Source organism: Pleurodeles waltl, chromosome 5 (genome assembly GCF_031143425.1).
Source record: "Pleurodeles waltl isolate 20211129_DDA chromosome 5, aPleWal1.hap1.20221129, whole genome shotgun sequence".
NCBI lineage: Eukaryota > Metazoa > Chordata > Amphibia > Caudata > Salamandridae > Pleurodeles > Pleurodeles waltl.
This window is the reverse complement of record NC_090444.1, coordinates 251,572,961-251,594,991: the sequence shown is the minus strand read 5'-3', so window position 1 is coordinate 251,594,991 and position 22,031 is coordinate 251,572,961. Positions and strand designations below refer to the sequence as shown.

Genomic DNA, 22,031 nt, shown 5'->3' with positions numbered 1-22,031 from the left:
TTGCATAGAATGGACCGAGTTTGTACCTCGGAGGAAGTGGAGAGGGGCATTGAAACATGGGGCTGTAGAGAGGGCTCGGAGTAATCTAAATAGAGCCAGGAGGGTTTTCTGCTGGGTGCATGGTATAAAGGTGTTGAAACACGAGGACATTAAGGAAGAAGAGGCAGGGCTGTTCAGGTTGGATGGTGTGCACCTCTCTGAGCTTGGTAATGCTTATTACATCATGGATCTCTGATTCATGTGGGGGGATTTGTGGGGAGAGAAGATGTGGCTCAAGGACAGAGCATAAGCGTGTAATGTTGCAGCGGGAACGCTGGTGGGGCAGCACAACGCCTAACGGGTTTGTGCTGAGTGGTAGTAGATGGGGGAGGGTGGAGTCTCAGATGCGGGCTTGGCCACCCTTCCAGGGGGGAGAAAGAAACAGGTGAAGGATGATAGCGTGGGGGAGGCCCGAAGCAGACAGGGGATGAAAGGAGACGGGGATGTGTGGGTCAATTGAAGTGGAAGATGGATAAACGGAGGCTAATGGAGGAGATGAGTGAAAAGAGGTCTGGGGAGAGGTTTTCTGATGGGTGTGGGGTTTTTGAACTTCATTGAAGTTTATTTGTATAATGTTATTGTATATGATGCAATCCTGTCCTAAATAAATGGCCTTTTACACTTCAAGAACAGTGTGTCACTGACTGTGTCCCTATGAAGGGCCCTGTGGAGAGCAGACGTAGTCTAGTCTCTCTGCGAAAGCGTTCAGGAGGGAAGTGACGGAGGGAGGGCAAGATTGGTTGATAGTTACGTGGAGGTGGGATATGAGAGGGGTATATAGGAGTGAGGGGTGTGGGGACCAGCCACTTCAGTGCTTGCCGTTCGCATGGTTGAACGTTTGGTCACCCACCTGCCCTACATTAGATATAGGTGTGAAGGGGGGTTTTCACAGTTTTTCAGTGCTGGCTTGGGTTGATGCCAGTTAGGGCAGGCTTGCTGATAGGAGGTGTGTAGCAGTAGATGTGGGAGGGTGGAGAGTCAGATGCAGGCCTGGCCACCCTTCCAGGGGGGAGAAAGAAACGGGTGAAGGATGATAGCGTGGGGGATGCCCGAAGCAGGCAGGGGATGAAAGGAAAAGGGGGTTATGTGGGTCAAATGAAGTGGAAGATGGATAAACGGAGGCTAACGGAGGGGATGAGTAAAAGGAGGTCTGGGGAGAGGTTTTCTGATGGGTGTGGGGTTTTTGAACTTGATTGAAGTTTAGTTGTATAATGTTATTGTATATGAGGCAATCCTGTCCTAAATAAATGGCCTTTTACACTTTAAGAACACTGTGTCACTGACTGTGTCCCTATGAAGGGCCCTGTGGAGAGCAGACATAGTCTAGTCTCTACACAAGAGCGTTTGGGAGGGAAGTGACGGAGGGAGGGCAAGATTGGTTGATAGGTACGTGGAGGTGGGATATGAGAGGGGTATATAGGAGTGAGGGGTGTGGGGACCAGCCACTTCTGTGCTAGCCGTTCGCATGGTTGAAGGTTTGGTCACCCACCCGCCCTATTTTGGATATAGGTGTGAGGGTGGGTTTTCATGGTTTTTCAGTGCTGGCTCGGGTTGATGCCAGTTAGGGCAGGCTTGCTGATAGGAGGTGTGTAGCAGTAGATGGGGGAGGGTGGAGAGTCAGATGCGGGCCCGGCCACCCTTCCAGGGGGGAGAAAGAAACGGGTGAAGGATGATAGCGTGGTGGATGCCCGAAGCAGGCAGGGGATGAAAGGAAAAGGGGGATATGTGGGTCAAATTAAGTTGAAGATGGGTGAACGGAGGCTAATGGAGGGGATGAGTGAAAAGAGGACTGGGGAGAGGTTATCTAAAGGGTGAGGGAGTTTAATCTTGGTTAACGTTTAGTTGTATAATGTTATTGTATATAAGGCAATCCTGTCCTAAACAAATGGCCTTTTACACTTTAAGAACACTGTGTCCTGGTGTGATTTATTCTAAATATCCTTAAGCTATTTCCTTTCTTGTTATATATGTCTTCTTTTACGTCACGAAACTTGTCTCGTTCTATTGACCTGGTGTACTTGGATTTTAAAAAGTAAGTCTATGCGTAGAAAAACTGTGTTTGAACCTTATTTTGTTTTGATCCAAGGCTGTAAGTTACCTATACGGTAGACAGTTAAATGTGGATAATAAAGGGTGTAAACTGTATAAAGAAGGTGGCCAGTGTGGCCGGAGCATCAGGTCCCACCTATGAGCATTCTATCCTGAAATGCTGAATAATGAAATGAATAAACATTGGAAGATCAACAACTTTCAAACGGAACAAGTTGCTCCAGTTCGTACTTTGCCGGTTTGTAAGAAGCTAGCTAGTTAATGAGCAGGCAGAACGTTGCTCTGTCTACCCTGCTGCATGCGTTTGTGTTTGTAACCTTTGAACCTTCGACCATGTAAACAGAACTACCCCCAAGCATGAAAGACTACAAAAGATAGACAGGGAACGATTCTTACCTGCAGTGCGTAACCTCCATTTACTACTGTGCCCGCTCGATCGTCATTTTTTGTCCAAGGGTGAAATGGAGACGTTTGTGAATGTAGCGAAATGGATTGAAGAAAACAAGGCATTCTTTCAACCACCAGTGTGCAATAAACTCATGTAAGTATAATTCAGGTTTTGCATAACGCAATGAGATATTACTAAGCCAAAATGCCGCTGAAATAGAGACGTGCATTTAGGCACCTGAGGAGCCGCTGGAAATGTTTAAATGTTTATAAAGATCTTGCTTTATACGTTACTTGTTTTTGGACTTTTGAAAAATCTTAGTCATTGCTTCCTTTGAACCGGTAGTTGCCTGGGTGCCCACTGGCAATCATTTTTGGGGTGCAACACTTGTATCAGACATTTACAGAGACACAGAGGGAAAAACACACACCGATGAAAGAAGGGGGAAGAGAAAGTTTGCAACACCGTCACAAAGGGAGATAGCTGGAACCTGCGAGAGTGAGAATTTCAGTGCTTAGTTTGACCAAGTGGTTGCTGGTGGGGTCACTGGCACTTACTTTTGGAGACCTGCACTTATTTTTCAGCATCAGATAATTACTAAAAGAGGGATAAATACACAAATCGGAAAGACGGCAGAGCCGTCACAAAGCGAGAAAGCTGTTACACGAAAGAACGAGATAAAGAGGCGGGGCATATGTGGTAGTGGATTAAAGAGACATGAGATAGCTTTAAGATTACTTGCTTTTTTATTCAGTGCACTGACGTTTAACTTGAGCAGAGTTTATGAGCAGAGCTTCGGTCACTGGCACTTATTCTTTAACAAATTAAAAGACTGAGGCCCATATTTATACTTTTTTAGCGCCGTATTTGCATCGTTTTTTGGCGCAAAATCGGCGTAAATGTACAAAATACAGTTGCGATATTGCGTCAAAAACGATGCAAATACGGCGCTAAAAAAGTCTAAATATGGGCCTGAGTGTAATAAAGAGCCACGGAGTATCTACTGGTGGACTAGAGAGGCATGAGGCGAGTCCAAGACTATGCAGCCTCGGTTTTCTGTAAGCTGACTTTTCTTAGCACCGGTCACTGTCTTCTGAACAGAGCTCTGGCCACCTGCACTAATCCTTTTACAAATTAAACACTGCCCACTGTATTCAGTTTATGACTGCACACTTATTAGATAAGTAAATGTGGAAATAAACTAGTTGCAACTTTGTTATTCACTCACCAAATTAAATCTGGTGTAAAGACTATTTAGATGAAAAAATAAAATTACTTAAAAATGCAGACAGAAACGTCAGTAAAATAGGAACCATAAAACTGGAAAAAAACAGATGTGACTCCTATTGCGGTCGCATTCAAAATCAATGCATTCTGTAAGTGGTATATATGTTTAAATCTGTGCAGCGTTATTGTAATTAGTTGATTTTTGTAAAACAAAAAATCCAGCTCCTCCAATAGATAATATGCTGATGCCACCTTTGTCAATAAGGTTGCCAAGTGAACCAGTTCATCAAGGATGTATGTAGTACTCAATTCCTGAGGTAAGTTTTCCACATGTAACTACTTATGTACTTTATTATCAGTGGTGTTGTGTTTGAATTCATAGGCGTTTAATAACATGAACTATTGCAATTGAAACAAAATCATTTTGACGGTTTTTGTGTATTTTTCTAGTTAAGGCTAGCAGGGCCTCAGTTACGTCTCATCTTTGTTGAAATCGATGCAAAATCATGATCTTCATTCTGTGTTTATACTTTCTTGCGCAACACTAAGTTCTGCAAGATGTGCATTGTTTATTTTATATGACTTATTGTTTTCGAAGAACTCACTAGAGGAAGACTTTTGCTAGTTCCAAGGCATTTCCTGCTAGTACACTGTATTATATTAATTTGCAGTTGTTTTCTGTTGATTGTGCAACTAGTTTGTTCTGACACCGCTGGATGACATTAGGACAGAAGGGGCGAATCAATTTTCTTGTAGTGGGTTAGAGCTAAGATGTTTGGGTGATTTGACGTTTAAAAAATATGAAATATGATTTCCAGTAATATTGCTCACATCTCCATGACTTTGCAGTTTCCATGATTTCCTATTCTGATAATGGCTACATAAACCCAAGAATAATTTGGGAGTGAGGCAGAATTTTTGGGTCTCTACGAGGGATGCTTCCCTATTTTCTATTGATTTGCTGCACATTTGAGATTTGGGGCCTGATTCAGAGTTGGTCGATGGGTATTTACTCCATCAGGACAACAGAGTAAACTATTCTATTGCCCTGAGTGAGCATCTCCCCTAAAAATTTAGAAATGTCGGCTGGCCTAGCGGACATCTCTTGTATTTGCAGGAACAGCCTTTACAGCACTTCCTTTTAATGCATTAAATGTTTGACCGATGGCGCCATCAACAGGAAAGAGCTGTGCAGCAAACTTTCAATTTTTTTTATTTTCAAAAAGAAAATCCCATAGCAGGATTTTCTTTTAGAAGATAAAAAAAACAATGACCACCTTGGGCATTTTCTCCTATGGCATGGAGGTCATTTAACAGTTTCTGCTGCCCTGCGATGGACAGTGAACCTTGTCATTTATCCACTCACTGTAAATAGGGTTGGCGGATGTAGGAAAGTGTCACTATTGGCATGGTGACTCCCACTTTTTGCCTGCTATTGATGGCAACTTTGATTGAAAGTGTGCTGGGATCCTGCTAACCAGGCCCCAGCACCAGTGTTCCTTCCCAAAATCTGTACCTTAGTTTCCACAATTGGCACACCCATGGCACACAGATAAGTCCCTTGTAAAAGGTACCCATGGTACCAAGGATCGCTGTGGCCATGGAAGGTCCTCACAGGCTGCAGCATGCATTATGACATCCTGGGGGACCCCTCACCAAGCACATGCACACTGCCTTTGCAGCTTGTGTGTGCTGGTGGAGAGAAAAAGACAAAGTCGACATAAACCACTGCCTGTGGCATAGGTAAATCACCCTTCTAGCAGGCCTTACCGCCCTAAGGCAGGGTGCACTGTTCCACAGGTGAGGGCATAGCTGCATGAGCAATATGCACCTACAGTGTCTAAGTCCATTCTTAGGCATTGTAAGTGCAGTGTAGCCATATTGAGTATATTGTCTGGGAGTTTGTCATTATGAACTCCAAAGCTCCATAATGGCTTCACTGAATACTGGGAAGTTTGGTATCAAACTTCTCAGCACAACAAACCCACACTGATGCCAGTGTGGGATTTATTGTAAAATGCACCCAGAGGGCATCTTAGAGATGCCACCTGTGTGTTAGCCAACCTGCTAGTGCAGGACTGACCGGTCTGTGCCAGCCGGCAACTTTCAGCCAATTGTTTGACCACATGGGTTGAGAGCCTTTGTGCTCTCTGTGACCAGAATCAAAGCCTGTCCTGGGTGGAGGTGCTTCACACCTCCCCCTGTAGGAACTGCATCACCTGATGGGGAACCTCAAAGGCTCAAGCCTTGGGTTACAGTGCCCCAGGCCACTCCAGCTAGTGGAGTTGCCCGCCGCCCACAAAAAAAAAATCACTTTTGCCGGCAAGTCCGGTGGGAAAATTAGGGAAAACAAGGTGGAGTGACCACCCCTAAGGTGTCCTGAGCTGTGGTGAACCCCTCCCTGCAGAATCCTCCATCTTGGTTTGGAGGACAGGGACCAATAGGGTTAGGTTTGTGCCCCCTCCCCAAAGGGAGTGGACACAAGAAGGGAGTAGCCACCTTCAGAGACAGTAGCCATTAGCTACTGCTCTCTGACCCATGGAACACCCTTAAATCTAGGATTTAAGGGCCTCCCTGAACCCAGCACACCAGATTCCTGGCACCCTCACAAGAAGAAGAAGGATTGCAAAGCTGAAATCCCTGCAGAGAAGAAGGACAACACAAACTGACTTGGCCACAGGCCCTACCGGCCTGTCTCCTGCTTCAGAGAACCTGCACAAAGAAAGCAATGCATCCAGTGGTACCAGGGACCTCTTCCAAGCTCTAGGGGACTGCCCTGCACCACAGACAACCAAGAACTCCTGAGGACAGCGACCCTGGCCAAAAAGAACCCCCAACCAGGGGACACATGAGCCTTCTAGGATCCGTGAGTCATGACCACCCTGCACTCAACGCCTGTGGCTGGTGTCCAGGTGGCCCAACCAACTAGAGAGAGTCCCTAGGCAATAGTGAGCAAGTGCCCACCCTGGGTTGACCTCTCCAACCCTCCACGACGACGCCTGCAGAGGGAATCCCGAGTATCCCCCTGATGGCGAAAGCTCAGGATGAAGATATCCAACGCCTAAAGAAACACCGCACCTGCAGCCCCCAGGCCTTGGAGAACCCGACTTCCGGTGCAGCTACGTTCAGCAGGCGACACTCCTCCCTGTCCAGCCCGTGGTTTGTCCAAGTCGAATCCCTGGACCTCGCATGTAGCATCTCAGTGACCTCTGGGGTCCCCTCATAGAAGAGCATTGGGAGCCCAACGCTCTGTTTGCACCCTGCACCCGGCTGAGGGTGTGTGTTTGGTACCTACTTGTGGTCCCCCCGGTGCGCCTCTGAACCCCCCCAGGGCTGCCCTCCCAAGACGCAGGTACTTACCTGACAGCAGATCTGAAACCTTGTGCCCCCAGTCTCCATAGGATCCCATGTTAAGTTTGCCTCCACTTTGATCTCTGCACCCGGCCGGCCCCGTGTTGCTGGTGGTGGGTGTTTGGGGTTAACTTGAACCCGACCTGTGGACATCCTAACCTCTAAGACTGGAACTGTAAGTCAAGTACTTACCTGTAATTTGTATGAACTATTCTTCCCCCAGGAACTGTTTCTGGGGGCAGAAACCGCTAGACACCAGGGATATTTTTATTTTAATATTATTTTTTGTAGATATGGGGAGCGACCCCTTAGGCAAGGGTCGCTCCCAGGGGGAAAAAGTTACTTTTAGGCCATTTCTGCCCCCCTTGGGGGCAGATTGGCCTATTTTTATTAGGCCAATCTGCCCCAGACACCAGGGAATTTTTCTTTTTTAATATATTATTGAATGAGGGGAGCAGTCCCTTGTGCAAGGACCGCTCCCCAGGGGGGCAGAATATTTTTAGGCCTTGGGGCAGGTCGGCTTATTATAATTAGGCTGATCTGCCCTCAGGGGGGCAGAAACCCCTAGACATAAGGGATAAATATTTATTCTTTACTTTATTTTTTTTTATATATGGGGAGCGACCCCTTAGGCAAGGGTCGCTCCCTTGGGGGACAAATTGTATTTAGCCCTTTTCTGCTCCCCTTGTGGGCAGATCAGCCTATTTTTATTAGGCCAATCTGCCACCAAGGGGGGCAGAAACCACTAGACACCAGGGATTTTTATTTTTTTGCGTCAATTTCACGCAAGGGGAGCGACCCCTTGGCAAGGGTCATTCCCCTGGGGTGGCAGATTTATTTTAGGTCATTTCTGCCCCCCCTTGGGGGCAGATCGGCCTATTTTTATAAGCCCGATCTGCCCCCAAGGGGGGCAGAAACCACTAGGCACCAGGGATTTTGTTTTGGCACCAATTTCACGCAAGGGGAGCAACCCCTTAGGCAAGTGTTGGTTCGGGGGAGGGGGGGGAATTTATTTTAGGCCATTTGTGCTCCCTTTGGGGGCAGATTGGCCTATTTCTATTAGGCCGATCTGCCCCCAGGGGGCGTAGGGGGGCAGAAACCACTTAGGCACTAGGGATTGGTGTGTGTGTACGTGTGTGTTTTGTTTGGGGGCGCAGCCCCTTGGGCAAGGATCGCTCCCCATGGGGGAACATTACTGTTTGCCATATCTGCCCCCCTTGAGGGACAATCGGCCTATATTTGTAAGGCCCAGCTGCCCCCAAGGGAAGGGGGGGACAGAAATCCCACCAGAGACCAGCAAAGATTGTTTTTTTTCAAAATAAGAGGGTGGGGGTATGGCCATACCCCACCCTAAATATTTGGAGCCAAAGTTGTTCTACCCACTAGTGGGCAGATGGGGCAATTACACCGGATCCACACCCCGGTGGGACAGAAAGTCTACTAGATGCCAGGGAATTACAAATAAAATAGTGTGGTGCTGGCTAGCAACCAGTATGGGCATGGTTATGCCCCCACCTCAGCTGAAGGGGGTAACAGTCTTTCAGCTCTCCTCCGCTCACTAAAACATCTTATCCTATGGCAAGCAAGAGGACATTTAATTTTTGGGGGTTTTGGTTTTACATTTGGGCCATGAGAGCTTGGCTAAGTCTCAAAATCATCCCACTTGGATTGGTGAGGGCTGCACCTTTTGGACTTTGGGACACTGCCATATAGAAAAATCCACAAGACCTAGAAACATCTGAAAACTAAACATCTGGGTGAGTCCAGGGTGGTGTACTTCACATGCACACGCACCATTTTCTTAACCACAATGCCCTGCAAACCTCCAACTTTGCTGGAAATCACACATTTTTATCACATTTTTGTAATGGAACCTTCCGGAATGTGCAGGAACCCACACAATTCCTACCACTCAACGTTGTCTCATCTATACCAATAAAAATTCTGCCTCACTTGTCAGCCTAAAAATGTTTTTTTTTCAAACTGCCCTTTTGACTGTCTTTGGTTCCACCTCAATTTCCACATGTTTTTGGTTCCCCCCTGTCACAGGTACTTGGCCCACCTACACAGGTGAGGTATCATTTTTTCCGGGAGACTGAGGGGAATGTTGGGTGGTAGGAAATTTGTCCCGGTGCGGTGATCCCACACAGAAATGTGGGAAAAATTTGATTCTTTAGCTAAATTTGAGGTTTGCTGAGGATTCTGGGTAAGAAAACACTGGGTATCCACGCAAGTCACACCTCCCTGGACTCCTGCGGGTGTCTAGTTTTCAGAAATGTCTGGGTTTGGTAGGTTTCCCTGTACGGCTGCTGAGCCCAGGACCAAAAACTTAGGTGACCACCCGCAAAAACAGGTAGTTTTGTATTTGATAATTTTGATGCGTCCAGATAGTGTGTTGGGGCATTTCCTTTCGAGGGCACTAGGCCTGTCCACACAAGTGAGGTACCATTTTTATCGGGAGACTTGGGGGAACGCTGGGTGGAAGGAAATTTGTGGCTCCTCACACATTCCAGAACTTTCTGTCACCAAAATGTGAGGAAAAAGTGTTTCTTTGGCCAGATTTTGAGGTTTCCAAAGGATTCTGGGTAACAGGCCCTGGTGAGAGCCCCGCAAGTCACCCCATCCTGGATTCCCCTAGGTGTCTAGTTTTAAAAAATGCACAGGTTTGGTAGGTTTCCCTAGGCACCAGCTGAGCTAGAGGCTAAAATCCACAGCTTGGCACTTTAAAAAAACAGCTGTTTTCTTTGGGAAAATGTGATGTGTCCATGTTTTGGGGCTTTTCCTATCGCGAGTTCTAGGCCTACTCACACAAGTGAGGAGCCATTTTTATCGGGAGACTTGGGGGAATGCTGGGTGGAAGGAAATTTGTGGCTGCTCTCAGATTCCAGAACTTTCTGTCACAGGAAAAGGTGTTTTTTTGGCCACATTTTGAGGTTTGCAAAGGATTTGATAATTTTGATGTGTCCAGATAGTGTTTTGGGGCATTTCCTGTCGAGGGTGCTAGGCCTACGCACACAAGTGAGGTACCATTTTTATCAGAAGACTTGGGGGAACGCTGGGTCAAAGGAAATTTGTGGCTCCTTTCAGATTCCAGAACTTTCTGTCACCAAAATGTGAGGAAAAAGTGTCTTTTGGCCAAATTGTGAGGATTGCAAAGGATTCTGGGTAATAGAACCTGGCGAGAGCCCCACAAGTCACCCCATATTGGATTCCCCTAGGTGTCTAGTTTTCACAAATGCACAGGTTTGGTAGTTTTCCTTAGGTGCTGGCTGAGCTAGAGGCTAAAATCCACAGCTAGGCACTTTCTAAAAACCAGCTCTGTTTTCTTTGGGAAAATGTGATGTGTCCATGTTGTGTTTTGGGGCATTTCCTGTTGAGGGTGCTAGGCCTACCCACACAAGTGAGGTACCGTTTTTATTGTAAGACTTGGGGGAACGCTGGGTGGAAGGAAATTTGTGGCTTCTTTCAGATTCCAGAACTTTCTGTCACCAAAATGTGGGAAAAAAGTGTTTTTTGGCTATATGTTGAGGTTTGCAAAGGATTCTGGGAAACAGAAGCTGGTGAGAGCCCCACAAGTCACCCCATCCTGGATTCCCCTAGGTGTCTAGTTTTAAAAAATGCACAGGTTTGGTACGTTTCCCTAGGTGCCGGCTAAGCTAGAGGCCAAAATCTATAGCTAGTGACTTTGGAAAAATCACTTCAGATTTCAATGTAAAAATGTGATGTGTTCATGTTGCGTTTCCTGTCATGAGAATTAAGCCTACCTACGCAAGTGAGGTGCCATTTTTATCGGTAGGCTTGGGGAAACACAGAATAGCTAAACAAGTGTTATTGCCCCTCGTCTTTCTCTACATTGTTTCCTTCCAAATGTAAAACAGTGTGTAAAAAAGGCATCTATTTGAGAAATGCCCTGTAATGGCTAGTATGGGCACCCCAAAATCCAGAGATTTGCAAATAACCACTGCTTCTCAACACCTTATCTTGTGCCCATTTTGGAAATACAAAGGTTTTCTTGATACCTATTTTTCACTCTTTATATTTCAGCAAATGAATTGCTGTATACCCGGTATAGAATGAAAACCCATTGCAAGGTGAAGCTCATTTATTAAGTCTGGGTACCTGGGGTTCTTGATGAACCTACAAGCCCTATATATCCCGCAACCAAAAGAGTCCAGCAGACGTAACAGTATATTGCTTTCAAAAATCTGACATCGCAGTAAAAAGTTACAGAGTAAAACGTGGAGAAAAATGGCTGTTTCTTTTCACCTCAATTTCAATATTTTTTCATTTCAACTGTTATTTTCTGTAGGAAATCTTTATAGGATCTACACAAATGACCCCTTGCTTAATTCAGAATTGTGTCTACTCTTTAGAAATGTTTAGCTTTCTGGGACCCATCATTGGTTTCATACCCATTTCTGTCACTAACTGAAAGGAGGCTGAAAGCATAAAAAATAGACAAAATGGGTTATGTCCCTGTAAAATGCCAAGATTGTGTTGAAAAATTGGGTTTTCTGATTCAAGTCTGCCTGTTCCTGAAATGGTTGTGGAACTCAACCTCACCACTTACCTCCATATAGGGATGGCAGAGTTAAGGTCCCTCTGTAAGCTGTCAAGGATTAGAACAGGTTCCAACCCTTCCAAGGTCAAGCTCCAGGAGCTCTTGGCAGAGTATACAATGGGCCACCGTTCTGAGGAGGAGGACCTCCCCTCAGACCAGGAAGAAGTTAGAGATGAGGAGTATGAACTCCCCCCACCTCATCTAACTAGGGAGACCAGGGTCCCAAGGTCCCTGTCTCCAAAGATAGTATTCATGGGATCTGGATCTTCCACAGGGGAGTCAAGCTCCTTTAGGAACATTGAGGACAGCCTCAATGAAGAGGGCCTCCTTTTAGCATGGATGGCCAAAAGATTAGCTTTGTAGCAACAACTCCTAGCTATAGAAAGGGAGAGAGCAGAAATGGGCTTAGCACCCATTAATGGTGCAGCACCATACATAGAGTCAGAGAGAAAATACTGCTATCCTAAAAATCCCCAAATGGATTGTCTCAAAATATGAAGAAGGGGATGATATCACCAAATGGTTCACAGCTTTTGAGAGGGCTTGTGCAACCAGAAAGATAAACAGGTCGCATTGGGGAGCTCTCCTTTGGGAATTGTTTACTGGTAAGTGTAGGGATAGACTCCTCACACTCACTGGTGCAGATGCTGAATCCTATGACCACATGAAGGCTACACTGATTGAGGGCTTTGGATTCACCACTGAGGAGTATAGAATTAGGTTCAGAGGGGTTCACAAAACCTCAAGCCAGTCCTGGGTTGAATGTGTAGACTAGTCAGTGAAAACACTAGATGGTTGGATAACTGGCATTGGAGCGCATGTCTATGATGGGCTTTATAATTTGTTTATGAAAGAACATTTCTTAAATAACTGCTTCAATGACAAGTTGCATCAATATCTGGTAGACCTAGGTCCAATTTCTCCCCAAGAATTGGGAAAGAAGGCAGACCATTGGGTCAAGACTAGTGTGACAAAGACTTCCACAGGGGGTGACCAAAAGAAAGGGGTCACAAAGCCTCCCCAGGGGAAGGGTGGTGAGAACTTAAGGACAAAATCAAACAGTCTTCACAAGGGCCCCAAAAACCTGCATGGAAGGGTGGGTCCCGAGCCTCTTCACAGTCCACAAGTGGGTACAAGGGTAAAAACCTTTATCCCAAAAAGGCCTGGTGTCACACCTGAAAACAGCATGGACACCAAACTGGAGACATGGCCTGTCCCCAACAGAATCCCCCTAGCACTGCACCAGTTAGTACTGGTGTAGCTAGTCTCCAGGTTGGATCATCAGTGTGCCCAGAGCAATTCAGGGTCCTCTCTGAAGCTACTCTAGTCTCTGAGGGTGGGGTGGATATAACCACAGTTGCTGCCTGGCCGCTTAACATGGAAAAATACAGGCAGCTGCTCTTAATCAATGGGACAAAAGTAGAAGCCCTGAGGAATAAACGTGCCAGTGTTACCACGATGACAGAGAAACTGCTTTCCCTAGGACAGTATTTGTCTGAACAAACATATCCATTTACCAGTGCTGACAATGAGACTAAAGTCCATCCCATGGCTATGGTGACTTTAGAATGGGAAGGAGTTACTGGCCTGAAACTGATAGTAGTCTCTTTTGTAATTCCTGTGAAATGCTTCCTTGGGAGTGATCTGGAATCCTCAGATTGGGCTGAGGTAGAGCTCAAAACCCATGCAGCCATGCTGGGAATACCTGAACTGGTGTGCGTGGAAACTAGAGCACAGAGCAGAACACAGGGTAAAAAGAAGTGTTGGAGCCTGAAATAATGGGCCAACCTTCCAAGACAAAAGGTAAGAGGACTGGGGGACCAGCCACTGAACAGCACAAGAAACAAGACTGTTCTTTTCAGGAAGATGTCTTATCCCCTGAGGGAACTGAGTCCATGGGGCTGGAGCCTTACCAGGTAGAGGGCATGGGCCCAGGGGAACCCCAAGGGAACAGCTGTGCCAGACACAAAAGAAATGTCCCACTCTTGAAGGCCTGAGGCAGCAAGCTGCTGCACAGGAGAAGGAAGATGTCAGTGGGTCCCACAGGGTATATTGGGAAGATGGACACCTTTACACTGAGGCCAGAAAACCCAAACCTGGTGCAACCAGGAGAGTGGTAGTGCCTCAGCAGTTTAAGGAGGTTATCCTAACTGTGGCCCATGACATTCCCCTAGCTGGGCATTTGGGACATTCCAAAACATGGAGGAGGCTTGTCAACCACTTCCACTGGCCCAATATGTCCCAGAAGTTAAAGGAGTTTTCTAGCTCCTGTGTCACCTGTCAAGCCAGAGGCAAGACGGGTGGCCACCCAAAGGCCCCACTCATTCCGCTTCCTGTGGTGGGGTGCCCTTTGAAATGGTTGGTGCGGACATTGTGGGTCCACTTGAGCAACCCACAGTCTCAGGGAACCAGTGCACCCTGGTAGTAGTGGATCATGCTACCAGATACACTGAAGCAATTCCCCTTAGGTCTATTACAGCTCCTGCAGTAGCCAAGGCCCAGATTGGTATTTTTACCAGAGTGGGTTTTCCTAGGGAGGTGGTTTCTGACAGAGGTACAAACTTCATGCCAGCTTACCTGAAACACATGGAATGAGTGGGTGGTGACTTATGAATTCACCACACCATACCATCCACAAACCAATGGACTTGTTGAGATATTCAATGAGACATTAAAGGGCATGATCTTCGGGCTCTTTGAAAAACTCAAAAGAAGATGGGATGCCTTCCTGCCATGCCTGCTTTTCGCTTACAGAGAGGTGTCTCAGAAGGGAGTAGGGTTTTCCCCATTTGAATTTCTATTTAGCTACCCTGTAAGGGGACTACTGGCACTTGTTAAAGAAGGTTGGGAGAAACCTCTCCATTAGTCTAAACAAGATGTGGTGGAATATGTGCTTGGCCTCCTCTCTAGAATGGCTGAGTACATGGAAAAGGCATTCCAAAAACCTTGAGGCCAGCCAACAGCCATAGAAGTTGTAGTATGACCAAAAGGCTACACTGGTAGAATTCCAGCCAGGGCAGAAAGTATGGGTCCTGGAGCCTGTGGCTCCCAGGGTACTTCAAGACAGATGGAATGGCCCTTACGCAATCCTATACAATAAGAGTCAGGTCACCTACTTGGTGGACCAGGGCACTAGCAGGAAACCAAAGAGAGTGATCCATGTTAACCGCCTGAAACTCTACGATAGGGCAGATATAACCATGTTGATGGTTACTGATGAGGATCAGGAAGCAGAGAGTGAACCTCTTCTTGACCTCCTCTCAACTGACCCTAACGATGGATCAGAGAATGGAGTTGCACAACAGCAGACTGACTGCAGGCAAGACCTACAGCAGTGTGCTGGGCTCATATCTTTGACCCCTGGACAGACACACCTGTGTACGCATGATGTGGACATGGGGCAGTTTACATGTCAAAGAAAAATATACAGACAGTCTGACCGAGTCAAAGAGAGCATCAAACTGGAAGTGCGTAAGATGCTGGAATTAGAGGTAATTGAGCACTCTGACAGTCCCTGGGCTAGCCCGGTGGTCTTAGTCCCCAAACCTCATAGCAAAGATGACTAGAGAGAAATGAGGTTCTGTGTGGACTATAGGGGGTTCAACTAAGACAGATACACACCCTATACCCAGAACAAATGAACTAATTGACAAATTAGGTAAAGCCAAATTCTTAAGTACCTTTGACTTAACAGCAGGATACTGGTAAATTAGGATGGCACCTAGAGCAAAAGAAAAAACAGCATTCTCCACATCTGATGGACATTATCAATTTACTGTTATACCCTTTGGTTTAAAGAATGCCCCTGCCACCTTCTAAAGGTTGGTGAATCAAGCCCTTGCTGGCTTGGAGTCCTTTAGTGCAGCATATCTAGATGAAATTGCTGTCTTTGGGTCCGCCAGGCAGGATCACCTGATCCACCTGGGGATGGTTTGCAGGCCTTTCAATCAGTAGGCTTCACTATTAAAGCACCAAAGTGCCAAATTGGGCAGGGCACAGTTGTATACTTGGGCCAACCCAAGATCCAGACAATTCTAGACTGAGAAGCTCAAAGAACTTAGACTCAAGTCAGGGCATTCATTGGCTTGACTGGTTATTACGGGAGGTTTGTGAAGGGGTATGGTGTCACGACTCACGTGCTGCTTGCGCCTGGAATTTGCAGATCTGGTGGCGTGGATCTTCAATGTTCGACTTTGGCCCAAAAAGGGGCGACTCTTTCTGGTAGCCACGGTGCTGTAGGCAATGGAGACGCCAAGAACAGACCGTGCCCTTCAGAAAATAGCGCCAGAGGGAAAAAAACCCTTAGAAAAAGGGGAAAAACCTCCAAACAGGAAGATTCCTGGAAAAAACAAGAACAAACAAACAGGAATCCAAAAGGAGCAAAAGTCAGGAAACACAGAATGCGGAAATCCAGAACCAAAAGGTGAGGAAATCAGGAGCGAAGACACTAACTGAGCAGAAAGTGTTGCAGCGCAAAGAAAGAAGAAAACACAGCCCTTATATACTAAAAAACAGGAAGTGACCCACAGGAAGTAAAAGGACACCATCTTAGACAGGGAAACAACACATAGAACAGAATAGAACAGGAACCATAGAGAATAGGGAACAAGGAATGCTGGGAAAGAACAGGAATCTGGGAAGGGGGAAAGGACATAAAGAAAGGCACAACAAAAGACTGCAGAAAAGAAGAAAAAGAAGAAAAAAGGGAAAGAAACGAAAAAACAGGTAAGAGGGGTCATAGACCCCTAGTATAGTGGAAAGCAGAAGGTAGAACGAGGCCCCATGCAAGTCTGGGGCCTCGAAATGCGCAGGAGAGGCTGGGGACGCGCCGCGTCCTAGCAACGCGGTGCGCGGCCCGAGCCGAACGCCCGGCTTGAGTCGAGCTCTCGGCTCGCGCCGCACTGCGCGGCGCGACAGTAGGTCCCCCTCCCGAAGGTCCAGGTTTGAGAGGAAATAAACCGTGAAAGCGTTGAATCAGGAGAGGTGCGTGAACGGAAGATGCATCTTCCCAAGAGCATTCACTGAGAGGATAACCCTTCCAATGAATCAGATACTGAAGGCGTTTGTGAAAAAGACGAGAGTCACAAATTTCCTGTACTTCATATTCAGGAACATCATCCACGAGTACAGGAGGTGGACAAGGAAACTGACGTGAGTAAGGGTCAGGCACATAAGGTTTAAGCTGAGAAACATGAAAGACCGGATGAATCTTCCATGTATGAGGTAAGTGAAGACGGACAGTGACAGGATTGACCAACTGAAGAATACGGAAAGGCCCATAGTAACGAGGTGTGAACTTATTTTGAGAAAGACGTGAGGGTAAGAATTTGGAGGAGAGCCAGACTTTATCTTGCGGATGATAGTCTGGATTGGTTGCACGTCTCTTGTCTGCAGCCTTCTTCATATATCTCTTGGTATGTAATAAATTAGATCGAATTAGTCTACGGATTTGGAGAAGGCGTTTGGAGAAATAGGTAATGGCGGGTAGAGGAGAGTTGGATTGTGGAGAAGTAGGAAAAGAGGTAGGATGAAAACCATAAGAACAGAAAAAGGGAGTGACCTTGGAGGCACTATGGACTGAGTTATTGTAGGAAAATTCAGCTATAGAGAGGTAAGTGTTCCAGTTACTTTGGGTAGAATTGCAAAAGCATCGAAGATATTGCTCTAGTCCTTGGTTCAGACGCTCGGTCTGGCCGTTGGTCTGAGGATGGAACCCTGAAGACAGGGCTCTATTAATATTTAGTGTTTTACAAAAATGCCTCCAAAATCGGGAAATGTACTGAGGTTCTCTATCAGATATTATGGTATGTGGAAGTCCATGGAGACGGAAGATATGATCAATGAATATTTGATTTAGTTCTTGAGAAGTAGGTAGCCTTTTCAGGGCAGTGAAATGAGCCATCTTCGTGAAAGAATCCACAGTGACCATGATGACCCGGTTTCCTGCTGATGGTGGGAGTGAACACATAAAATCAGTAGAGATGGTATGCCATGGGGCCGGTGGAACAGGCAAAGGCTGTAGTAATCCTGCCGGTCTGGTATGGGGTATCTTGATTTGGGCACATATGGGACAGGCCTGAACGTATCTTTCCACATCCAGCTTCCAGGTAGGCCACCAGAAAAATCGTGAAAGAAGTTCTTGAGTGGCCTTGATGCCTCTATGACCAGCTACAGGTGAATCATGGCACATTTGTAATGCCTTTTCTTGCACCTTGTTAGTAGGGAGGAATATCAGGTTTTGATAATAAAAATATCCTTGTTTCTTATGTAATAATGGTCTTAGTTCTTCTATGTCGTGGTCCGATAGGTTGGCGTATTCCAGTTGTACTTCTTCCAGGAAAGACTGAGCCACTCCAATGATCTTACTGGGTTCCAGAAGATACTGAGATAAGGAAGGAGTACACTCTGGATATCGGCGAGACAGAGCATCAGCCAGAATGTTTTGAGATCCAGGAATATATGTGATGAAAAAATCGTACTGACTGAAGAAAAAGGCCCAGCGGGCCTGACGACTATTCTGGCATACAAAATTTCGTAGACATTGTAGGTTACGGTGGTCTGTCCTCACCTCAAATGGTTCCTTGGAACTCATCAGAAACTGTCTCCACTCAAGGTAGGCTGTTTTCAGAGCCAATAATTCCCTTTCCAGTACAGAATAGTGTTGTTCAGCTGTGGAAAGGATATGAGACAAGTAGAAAACAGGATGTTCAAGACCATCATCCTCTTGTCGTTGGAGTAAGACAGCTCCGATGGCTCTCTCAGAAGCATCAGTTACGACTATAAATTGTTTGGTGGTATCTGGATGTCTCAAGATGGGGGCTTGGGTGAAGGCTCTCTTTAATTCTTGAAAGGCTGCTTCAGCCGCCTCAGTCCAGACAAACCCTTTCTTTAAATTTTCCTTTTTTAAGGTGTGAGTTATGTGGCTAGTCAGTCTGGCAAAGTCTAGAATGAATTGTCGATAGAAGTTTGCTAACCCTAGGAAACATTGTGTTTCTTTTATGGAAGAAGGAGAAGGCCACTCTAGGATAGCTCGTACCTTTTCCTGATCCATAGCTATGCCGGTGGGACTTAAATGATAGCCCAGATATTTGACTTCCGTCATGTCGAACTCACATTTTTCTGGTTTGCAAAATAGTTGATGAGCACGAAGTCTTTGAAGAACTTGTTTCACATGGGAAGAATGGAGTTCAGGATTTCTAGAATAAATAAGAATATCATCTAGGTAGATCACGACTGTCTGATTCAGAAGGTCTGAAAACACTGAGTCCATAAATCTCTGGAAGATTGCGGGGGCGTTAGTGAGACCAAACGGCATAACCCTATATTCAAAATGGCCAAATGGAGTCCTGAAAGCTGTCTTCCATTCGTCGCCTTCTTTTATGCGTAAAAGGTGGTAAGCTCCTCGTAAATCTAATTTAGTAAAACGTTGAGCCCCTCTGATAGCTTCTAGTATGTCCCTGATGAGAGGCAAAGGATAACGATCTTTAATTGTTATTTTATTCAGACCTCGAAAATCCAGGCAAGGACGAAGATCCTTTGTCTTCTTGGGCACAAAAAAGAGAGGAGCCCCAGCCGGAGACGACGATGGGACAATAAGACCACTCTGTATATTTTCGTCCAGATACTCTTTTAGAACTTCCCTTTTGGGTTCCGTGAGGGAGTACATCCTCCCAAAAGGAACAATTGTGCCGGGTTCCAATGGAATAGCACAATCATATTCTCGATGTGGAGGTAGCACAGGTTTCGACGGTTTTTGGAAAACATCCTGAAACTCCAAATAGTGGTCTGGGACCCCTTGGACTGTATTAATGGACATACCAGTGGCACCTTCAGTATCTAAGGATCTTTTCGGAGACCAATACTTGTCAGAAGTAAAACAGTTCTCATGACAAAATTGCGAAGACAAAGACACAGTCCGGGTTACCCAATTTATATACGGGTTATGTCTGATGAACCACGGAATTCCAAGAATGATGGTATGGTTGGGGGACGTGATAAGATCGAAGGAAATGTGTTCTCGATGGTTTCCCACCTGTAGACTTAACATCAGGGTAGTGGTGTCTACAGGACCCGAGGATATCAAGGATCCATCCACGGTGTGTACCTGTTCGGGTACTTCTTTTGCTTGTGTAGGAACTTGGTGAGCAGCAGCCCACGTCTTGTCCATGTATATACCACTAGCACCACAATCTAGTAATGCCATAGTCTTTTCTTGACGACCGACAGGAAGTTGTAACAGGACAGGAAAAATGAACAAGGCGGTTGTATTGTCATTAAAGGAGCTGATAGAAGGTATAGCTGTAGATCCCGTCCCCTCCCTTCTTACAGAGGACGGGAGGTGGCGTTTCCCGAAGGCCTGGGCGGACGTACAGGACAGGTACGAAGCATGTGACCAGCAGAACCACAGTACAGGCACAACCCTCTCTTGCGTCTGTCTTCTCGTTCACTAGCAGAGAGCGGACCTCGGGTAGTATCCACCTGCATGGGTTCCCCTTCGATGTCTCTAGCAGGAGTGCGAGGTTCCTCGGAACGCTGCAGGCAAGCTCGTGAGCTACTTGGCTGGGAAAACCCTCTACTCCTTTTCTTTTCCGATCTCCGTTCCTGAAGACGATATTCGATGGACAGTGCTTGATCCATCAGGCCACGAAGATCTTCCGCTCTGGTAGAATGTACTAGTTCATCCTTTATTTCTTCTTTGAGTCCTCTACGAAATAAAGTTACCAGAGTACGTTCCACCCAAGTGGTCTCTGCCGCCAGCTGACGAAAACGGGTTATATATTGCAGGACGTCTTGCGAGCCTTGTTGGATGTCACATAGGGCTTCTTCAGCAGAAGCTTCCAATCCAGGACGGCTAAACATCTGTTTGAAGCGACTCACAAAGGTGGAATAGTCCGACAATACAGGGTCGTTGGAGGACACCATCGGGGTTGCCCAGGCCAAGGCTGGACTGGATAAGGCACTGATAAGATAACCCACCTTGGTCCTGTCGTGGGAGAATTGGGTAGGTCGGAAGGCGAAGTACACTGTTAATGCATCCAGGAACTCGCGAAGCTTGGTTGGTTCACCAGAGAAACAAGGGGTAGAAGCGGAGATAGTTGGAACATCACTGGTGCGGAGAGCCAAAGCCTGTCGTAACGCAGCATTTTCATTGCGTAGTTGTTGCAATTCCTGAGCTTGTTGCTGAATCGTGGCCAAAAGAGATTGTTCCGGATCTGCAGCAGCCGCCACTGTGTCATCCATGGTGTTTGAGGACGTCGGAATGGTTAGGCGCTGCAATCTGTCACGACTCACGTGCTGCTTGCGCCTGGAATTTGCAGATCTGGTGGCGTGGATCTTCAATGTTCGACTTTGGCCCAAAAAGGGGCGACTCTTTCTGGTAGCCACGGTGCTGTAGGCAATGGAGACGCCAAGAACAGACCGTGCCCTTCAGAAAATAGCGCCAGAGGGAAAAAAACCCTTAGAAAAAGGGGAAAAACCTCCAAACAGGAAGATTCCTGGAAAAAACAAGAACAAACAAACAGGAATCCAAAAGGAGCAAAAGTCAGGAAACACAGAATGCGGAAATCCAGAACCAAAAGGTGAGGAAATCAGGAGCGAAGACACTAACTGAGCAGAAAGTGTTGCAGCGCAAAGAAAGAAGAAAACACAGCCCTTATATACTAAAAAACAGGAAGTGACCCACAGGAAGTAAAAGGACACCATCTTAGACAGGGAAACAACACATAGAACAGAATAGAACAGGAACCATAGAGAATAGGGAACAAGGAATGCTGGGAAAGAACAGGAATCTGGGAAGGGGGAAAGGACATAAAGAAAGGCACAACAAAAGACTGCAGAAAAGAAGAAAAAGAAGAAAAAAGGGAAAGAAACGAAAAAACAGGTAAGAGGGGTCATAGACCCCTAGTATAGTGGAAAGCAGAAGGTAGAACGAGGCCCCATGCTAGTCTGGGGCCTCGAAATGCGCAGGAGAGGCTGGGGGCACGCCGCGTCCTAGCAACGCGGTGCGCGGCCCGAGCCGAACGCCCGGCTTGAGTCGAGCTCTCGGCTCGCGCCGCACTGCGCGGCGCGACATATGGATCCATTGTAACTCCACTCACAGAACTGACCTCCAAGAAGATGCCCAAAAAGTTAAACTGGACTCTTGACTGTCAAAAGGCCTTTGACACCTGAAGGAGGCAATGTGCTCAGCACCAGTACTCAATGGTCCAGATTATTCTAGGCAGTTCATTGTGCAGACAGATGGGATAGGAGCAGTCCTGTATCAAACCAACGATGATGGCCTTGACCAGCCTGTTGGATTCATCAGCAGGAGGTTACTCCCCAGGGAGCAGTGTTGGAGTGCCATTGAGAGAGAGGCCTTTGCTGTGGTTGGGTCCCTGAAAAAGCTGAGACCATATTTGTTTGGTACTCACTTTA

General features: G+C 46.5%; 1 protein-coding gene across 2 annotated transcripts in view; it reads left to right on the top strand.

Moving 5' to 3' along the window:
• Positions 1-2,428: 2,428 nt before the first annotated feature.
• HAAO (3-hydroxyanthranilate 3,4-dioxygenase) overlaps positions 2,429-22,031 on the top strand; it is a 704,001-nt gene continuing 684,398 nt past the window's right edge. For both annotated transcript variants that reach the window (XM_069236711.1, XM_069236712.1), the window contains exon 1: positions 2,429-2,629. In XM_069236711.1, the coding sequence (XP_069092812.1) occupies positions 2,550-2,629 (80 nt within the window). In that variant the 5' untranslated portion in view covers positions 2,429-2,549. The remainder of the gene's footprint in view (positions 2,630-22,031) is intronic.